The sequence below is a fragment of the Xyrauchen texanus genome, chromosome 7 (genome assembly GCF_025860055.1).
Source record: "Xyrauchen texanus isolate HMW12.3.18 chromosome 7, RBS_HiC_50CHRs, whole genome shotgun sequence".
Classification (NCBI taxonomy): domain Eukaryota; kingdom Metazoa; phylum Chordata; class Actinopteri; order Cypriniformes; family Catostomidae; genus Xyrauchen; species Xyrauchen texanus.
This window is the reverse complement of record NC_068282.1, coordinates 5,423,567-5,431,880: the sequence shown is the minus strand read 5'-3', so window position 1 is coordinate 5,431,880 and position 8,314 is coordinate 5,423,567. Positions and strand designations below refer to the sequence as shown.

Below are 8,314 nucleotides of genomic sequence, written 5' to 3'. Positions count from 1 at the left end.
TGTGTGTATGTATGTTTAGTAAAAACCTGAGATCACCTACATTTTGGGGTCCATCCAAAATTATTAAACTTTTTTTTTGAAAATGCAAAAAGGTTTCTGTGAGGATTAGGTGATATAAATTAAAGTTCGATCTGTATAAATTGCATGGAAGTATTTGGAGAGTCCCCACAATGATATAAAAACGTGTGTGTGTTTTACCTTACCCCTCCTTTTTTTTTTTTTACGTTTTTTTATTTATTTAATATGCAATGAAATTATTTTAATACTCTTTACATGATGGTTACACCACATGACACTTTTAAAGTATTTTATTATTATTATCATTATTATTATTATTATTATAAATTGCTATAATTGTTATTCTTAAAACTATAAAACCAAATTAGGCACAAAGATTACATTTCTATAATTTAACACGTGTGTTTTCAACTAGATATTTAAAAGATTTATTATTTGTATCACCTCTGACAGCCTTTATGTCAATGACATTTTAAACACCTAGAATAAAACTGTTATGTAGTCTTATTTTATTTTTATTATTGTTGTGAATTAATGTCCTCCAAACAAAAATTCCAATAGCATATTTTTGATTTGGCTATTTGCTAGTAAACACAATAATACCATAATGTTATGCATTCAAATTAATAATGTTATGCTTTCATTTCAAGAGTCAAATTGAAAACTGAGATGTGTTCTCTCGGACAATTTGTCACATGTGTTTTAAATGTTCTACGTTATGAATTATAACTTTTGTCGGCCAAAACAATCAATTTCAGATTGTCTTTTGAACAATACAACTGAAATATACAGTTGGTAATATAACATAATAACAACCCAAAAGCAGAGACCCTCTGTGCGTTACGGCAGAAACATCGTCATAAAGTCGAATTCGAATCGTTATAGCGACATTCGAATGTTTGATTAAAACAGAAACTTTCTGCGTTTCGTTGAGAGAGAGTTTGGAGTTTTGACAGAGACACTTGTGTTTCCTGCGCTTTAAGAAATTTATTCGTGTTTTTTTATTCACATCACTCGCATCTTCGAGGATTTTCTTTTAATAAACTTGTTGTGATGGCGACGCGGTGGACAGATCGGGTTGTCAGATTCCTGTCACGCTGCTGTGGCTCCAGTTGTGTGACTGAAGATCCACCTGATGATCCGCCGGCTGTAGAGAAAGGGCAACAGGTTACTAATGCATTTACTTCTGTCATCTAAGATGATTTTAAAATGTAAAAGTGATAAATGTCCAATATTATAAATCTCAGATTTTTATGCATTTGAATTGAAATTGAAATTCCACCTTTAAGTTCTTGGATAAAACATAATAGGTCTAAAAAGTTAGATATGTTGAATATAATATTTGATATGTTTCTATGGCTTTTGGCAGGCACTTGTTTAACACAGGAAAACTGGTAGAAATTTGCACATATCACTTTGTTTGCAAGTTCAGCAGATTTGTCCTGATTTAAAGTTGTGTCCTCCGTGTCATTTCTCAGAAGAGATTCCCAACCTTTTTATCATAATGACCTAAATTACTGACTTGAACCCTCTGAGATTTTCAGTAATAAATACACTGAATTTCACAATACCTTCTCTTCTTTTTCTTTAATCTTTAAATGTGTTGTTCAGAGACAGAATTCAGACTCTTTAGGTGTGGAGTTTGTGTTAGGTTTGCGGTGTCACAGTAGCTGCAGCCTCTTTGCATTTGTTGCTGTCTTGGTCTTGGCACAACTAGTCACTTGACATATTAACTGTGTAACGAACACAAAATAAGTTCAGTCCTATCAAAGGAAACATATGATGAGAATTAAAGCACCAGGATGCTCAGGTTTTCTCTCTGTCTGTAGACCTCGGATTCTGAGACTATAGAGGAGGTAGAGGAAGGAGCCGTCTATATTCTCAAACTCCGGAAGGTGCCTCTCCAACATTCAGTCAATGAGGGGCAACAGTGGCTGGATGTGGATGGAGATCCTGCCCTCGGTTCATGCGTGGGTCGGACCATGAAGGCTGGCACCCTGGAGAAGTTGGTGGAGCACATGGTGTCAGCCTTTCAATGGAACGACCACATGCACATGAACATATTCCTCGGCACCTACCGAGCTTTTGCCACCACAGAGCAGGTGCTGAACCTGCTGCTCAACAGGTACACAGGCCATCAATATGTTTACAGCTCATGTGCTGTTGAATATTTGAAAATACACTCGATTGTTTTTGAAATGCTTTCTGATTTATCTAAGGTTTGGCAAACTCCCTGAGCCGACCTCAGAAGGACCAACTCCAGAAGATCAATCAGGGCTGAAGAAGTACGTCTTTATTTATGTTGTTCAGCTGAACCCTTCGATCTAGAGATAAATCAATATATCAGCCAGATATTTGGCCATTTTGAGATTATCAGTGGATAATAAATATTTTCATGTTAATTGCAGTTTATAGAGTATATGGATATTGTTGACATGTCCTGTGGTGTGACATGTTATACACCATCAAAAACTATTTACTTAACAGCATTTTGCTATTTTTCATACACATCTGGGATGGCATCAGGGTTTATTTTTGTGTGTGCCATTCCTTTAACACTACTTGGACCCCAATTAATTTGGCCACTGTTGAATATTGATTACTCTTGTCCATTTTTAATTATGTGCACTGCAGCACCGTTGCATCCATCTTGGGTGCGTGGTTGACTCAGTATCCTGAGGATTTCTGGAATCCTCCAGACAATGGATGCCTGCAGAGCTTAACATCTTACCTGCAGCGCTACTTCCCAGGATCTGATCTGGAGCGACGGGCCCTTGATCTGCTGGAGCGTTTCCATCACAGCTCTGAGGTTGAGCCTGAAGGTACAGTGTCACTATTGATCTTCTGGTCTAAAGCTCTGAATTAAAGGCTGAACATCTGAGAGACAGTCCTCTAAAGTAACAGAGGCCTGTTTGACAACCTGCTTTGTTCTATGCAGGTGACCCCTCCACCTTCCCCTTCGCCATGCCGGAGGAGAGCATCTTAGAGAAGGAATTCTGCCCCACTGAATTCCTGTCCTTCAGTCCTGCTCTGGTGGCTGAACAGCTGACAGTCATGGATGCGGTAAGACCTTAATTAATTGACAGTTTATTTAATTGAATGGTTTAATAATGGTTGATCTGTGGATAGCAATTGTTTGGGATTTAATGCTTTTGGTTCTGATTCTATTTAACTGTACCAGTTCCCTAAAGATACCATTAATGTTTATTTGAATACTGCTGAATCAGAATCAGAATGATTTGTCATGATGACAGAAGCTTCCAGTGCAAAGACAATGTGACCATATATACATAGCTTTAGCTTAATTTAGTTTCTGCCTGTAGATAGGAAGAAGATGAACAATTGATGATCAGAGAGTCCCAAAGTTGCTCGAGGGACAGTGCGATATGCATCCTTTATTGTTGTGTGATCCTGTTTATGTCTTTGGTGGGGCATGTAATGTGCTGTCTGTATTGGGTAGTTCATGTGTGAGGTATGCCTTGTTAAAATCTCCAAGAATAATAATAAGTGAGTCCGGGAATTGTTGCTCCGTGTCTGTGATCTGATCAGCCAGCTGTTGCAGTGCTGTGTTCACACACGCTTGTGGAAGAATGTAAACACTCACAAGAATACATGAGGAAAACTCCCACGGCGAGTAGAAAGGTTTGTAGTTTATAAAGAGCGCCTCTAAATTAGGACAGCACATCTTCTTCGGCATGTTACATCTGTACACCGACATTCATTGATGTAAAAACAAATTCCACTGCCTCTCGTTTTCCCCGCTCTGAACAGCTGGAAGCCCTGTAGATGTAGTATACTGTCCGGAATGGCTTCACTCAGCCAGGTTTCCATAAAGCACAATGCAGCAGAATTTGCAGCAGAGGAGAAGTAATTTGTCTGTTTTGTTAGGATGTGAGCGGAGATTTGCTAGATGGATGCTTGGCAGTGTAGTTTGAAAGTAGCACTGTCAGAGCTTGACCAGCGTGCCACTCACTTCCCACGTTTGTGTCTTTTAGCGCGCTTGTACAGCACACCTGATCTTCTGAATAAAATGTCAAACAGAACGTCTGAATAATCAAAAAACTGTAAAAGATTGTCTGGCGTGTGCTGCTGAATATTCAGCAGCTTGTCTCGGGTAAAACTGATCAAAAATAAATGACTAAACACAGGAAAAGCAAATGAACTGGAGAGCTCCATACGAAGGAGGCCATCCACAGCGCCATCTTTTTTTTAAAGAATTAGCCAGGTTTCCACCAAAACATTCTCACCATTAGAAGGTTCAAATAAAACTGCTACCTGTAACCAGACAGCAATCACTGTTTTTCACAGGAGCTGTTTAAGAGGGTTTTGCCCTACAATTGTTTGGGTGGCATCTGGTCCCAGCGAGACAAGAAAGGGAAAGAGCACCTGGCCTCCACCATAATGGCCGCTGTTGCTCAGTTCAACAGTGTGGCCAATGCTGTTGTCGTCACCTGTCTGAGTAACAGTGCTCTGGCACCCCCTCAGAGAGCGAAGCTCATTGAGCAGTGGATAGAGGTCGCCAAGGTCAGGACCCACACTCACTTTGCTTTTTTGTAGGGACACATGACTTGTTGTGCATCAAAGGCTTCTTCTATAAACAAGCAGTCTATACTACAAGTGTTTTATTGTCTCAGGTCATGAATATCTGTCTGTATGTCTTGACATCAGAGGTGCCGAATCCTGAAAAGCTTCTCCTCTCTAAAAGCCATCCTGTCAGCTCTCCAGGGCACTGCAATCGATCGACTGAAGAAGACCTGGGATGAGGTGTCAAGGTCAGAGTCGTTATAGATTTCTGCAGCAATTGGCCTTTTTATAGTTTGTTAGCACAGTTACTAATTTTCCCTAAAGCTAAATCAGCTAAACCAATTCTGTGAAAGACATGCATTTTAACATTTACGGATTTTCCCCATTTACTTCCATTGTAAGTGTCTCGCTGTAATACAGATTTGTGCTTTTTGTAAAGAAATAGACCAATTGAGCCAAGTCACAATTAATTTCTGTGGTAATCAATATCATGCCATGAATTGATCTTATCTTGTATTGAACCCTGAATATTCCTTTAAGTACACTGTTTGGATTTCATCTGGATTTAACTGTTATAACTAAGCCAGTTTCATGCTGTTTACAGAGAAAACTATCACACGTTCCAGGAGTTGTGTGTCCTCTTCTCACATGACCTGAACTATGCCCGGAGCAGAAAGCTTCTCATTGAGGTGAGTAACAAAAGTTGTTAAATGGGGATGTGAGTGTGTTAACCCATGTTAAACTCACTGTATTAAGCTGCATCTGATCATTAGCAGTAATGCACATTTCCAAACATCCTGCATTTTTCATTCTAGCAAAATGCCACTGTGAACCTGGTACTTTCATTTAGCTTTTTCCTGGTTGTTGTTTTTTCCCCCCCAAGTATAATTAAGAGGCATCTTTCAAATCCATTAGTGTTAAAATTAATGTACAACGCTGACAGCTACAGTGCTCTGTGGCCAGTAATACCAAATATTACCTTTTAACCTTTTGTATGATGGCTGCGCCTTTGTTTCTTTCTGACAAGTTCAGGGTACAAATGCATATTGATACATGCATTTTTAGTCATGGCAACCTGATGTAAATGGTAAATGGTCTGCACTTATATAGCGCCTTTTTAACCTTAACAGTATTCAAAGCGCTTTACACTGTGACTCATTCACCCACCATTCATACACCAATGTGTCTTGGCCCATCAGAAATAATCCTTAGAAATGATAAAAATTAAAAACAGGGTAATTTGCTTTTGATGTTATGAAGATACAGTACATGCACAGCAGACCTTTAGGCCTTTAGAAATCCAACTTAAAAGTTCATTTGAAACTGATATCTTCACAGGAGGGCACCTCAAAAACAGCCATTCTCAAGATGAACCAGAAAGAAGCCCAAAGAAAACCCCAGCAGCAGAGAGACATGGTCTGTACTGTACAAGAACAATTGTCCGTTAAGAGATGTTCGATTAACATGAAAACCAGGGACAGGAAATTAGTAATGACCTGTAACTTTATTCCCTTTGTGTCACTCATGTTCTCCCTGCTGTTTAGGGGGTCATGTATGGAACTGTTCCATTCCTTGGAACTTTCCTTACTGACCTTGTCATGTTAGACACAGCGTTAAAAGATCATCTTGAGGTGAGGGGGATGGAGATTAAATGGACATCTGAAATATTCTTTTAATAAGAAAAAGTTATTTTGATGCAATAGACTGTGATTTCTCAAACAGAGTCTCAATTATCTTTTCAGAATGGGCTGATCAATTTTGAAAAAAGGAGGAAGGTGAGTTCATGTGCTCAGAAATGATCATATTGTAAAGGCTGGACTAAGAAGAACAGTTTTGTTGTACAACAAACAATTAATAGAAACGAGCACCATTTCTGTTTGTTATTCAGGAGTTTGAAGTAATTGCTAGGATCAGGTTGCTTCAGCTGACCTGCAGTTACTATCAGTTCACACGAAACCAGCACTTCACTGAGTGGTTTAAGAGATTAGAGACACTTACAGAGAGAGACAGGTACGATAGAAAGAAAGATAGGAGAGAGAGAGAGAGAGAGAGAGAGAGAAATAAGGAATGAAAGAGAGAAAGATAGATATATTAAACTAAGATATTTAATATATATGCTGTCTTTACCTTCCCAGCTACTCTCTGTCCCATGAGATTGAGCCACCAGTGAATAAAAAGAAGCATGTAGGCAAGGAGTCGGGCTACAGCAGTGGAGGACCTTCTAACTCGAACAGTGCCGAGCTTGCGTCTGGTTCCTCTTCCAAGGTATTTGCACTTTTTAGATTGCCCTTTATTTGGCTGGTATTATTATGCTTGTTTTTAATAAGCTTTAAACTCTTTCTCTCCCAGCTCTCTGAGACATCCACCTCTTCATCTGAAACAAGCTTGGAACAGGACTCTGGCTTTAGCAGCTCCACCTCTATTTCAGTCTCCGCCTCTAAAGGACAAGCCTTCAAGAGTCCTGGTGTTTCTGACTCCTCCTCCCTGTCCATGCCCTTGTACAACCAGCAGGTGAACAACTGCTGCGTCATCAGGGTCAGCCTTGATATTGACAATGGCAATGCTTACAAGAGCATCCTGGTGAGTGAGAGACATTAGATCTGCATCAATTGATGTGAAAGACAGTCTTGCAATATTCTGAATACATTTTTATAATTCATCCTGATATAAAACTGACAATGTATTTCAGGTTACTAGCCAGGACAAAACACCTGTCGTCATCAGGAGAGCCATGGACAAACATCACTTGGAGAGTGAGAAGTCAGAGGACTACGAACTGTTACAAATAGCCTCAAAACAGCAAGGTAAAGAACTTAAGTAAACAGTGTGTTTCATTTCCAGTGAAGCATGTTGATGTTTTAAACATTGATTTTTCTTCTACTTTACCCCACAGAACACAGAATGTCAGATAATGGGAATGTTTTTTATTCCATGAACTCATCTGGCAACTATGACTTCTTGCTGAGGAAGCACGGGACTCCAAATGCCTTACAGTCAAAGAGCTTCCAGAGCCAAAATGTACAACACAGGGAGCGTAAAGGGTTTAAAATACCCAAATGCTTTTTTTTTTAAAGGACAGCAGTCGACTCACCCAGGAGCTCAGGGGAGGCAACCAAGAAAAGAAACTCTGGCTCACGAGACTCCATGACTGCCTCTACAATTGGGCCCTCATGGGCTACCGAAACAAGAACCAAAGGGGCTTTTAAGACAGGGATACAGAATAACCATTGCCTGCAGCTGAAACAGAGAACTCCAGGGCTGCCTCTGAGACTGGGCGCCAACACAGGGACAAGAGGGGCCTCCATGGCAGGGCTACAGTGTTCCTATGGCTTGCAGCTGAGACAGAGAACTCCAGGTCTGCCTCTGAGACTGGGCCCTCAGGGGCAGCCAACACATGGACCAGAGGGGCCTCCATGGCAGGGCTACAGCGTTCCAGTGGGTTGCAGCTGAGACAGAGAACTCCAGGACTGCCTCTGAGACTGGGCCCTCAGGGGCGGCCAACACAGGGACCAGAGGGGCCTCCATGGCAGGGCTACAGTGTTCCAATGGCTTGCAGCTGAGACAGAGAACTCCAGGGCTACCTCTGAGACTGGGCCCTCAGGGGCAGCCAACACAGGGACCAGAGGGGCCTCCATGGCAGGGCTGCAGAGTTCCTATGGCTTGCAGCTGAGACAGAGAACTCCAGGGCTGCCTCTGAGACTGGGCCCTCAGGGGCAGCCAACACAGGGACCAGAGGGGCCTCCATGGCAGGGCTACAGTGTTCCTATGGCTT

The 8,314-nt window shown here is 41.0% G+C and overlaps 1 protein-coding gene across 1 annotated transcript; it reads left to right on the top strand.

Moving 5' to 3' along the window:
• The first annotated feature begins 1,071 nt into the window (after positions 1 to 1,071).
• Positions 1,072 to 7,614, top strand: LOC127646572 (ral guanine nucleotide dissociation stimulator-like). Its single transcript, XM_052130326.1, has 16 exons — positions 1,072 to 1,185; positions 1,848 to 2,143; positions 2,238 to 2,303; positions 2,653 to 2,840; positions 2,957 to 3,081; positions 4,327 to 4,542; positions 4,687 to 4,790; positions 5,147 to 5,231; positions 5,881 to 5,958; positions 6,087 to 6,173; positions 6,285 to 6,317; positions 6,431 to 6,552; positions 6,678 to 6,807; positions 6,892 to 7,122; positions 7,232 to 7,346; positions 7,436 to 7,614. The coding sequence occupies exons 1-16, from the start codon at positions 1,072 to 1,074 to the stop codon at positions 7,612 to 7,614; spliced, it is 2,169 nt and encodes a 722-aa protein (XP_051986286.1).
• Positions 7,615 to 8,314: the final 700 nt, after the last annotated feature.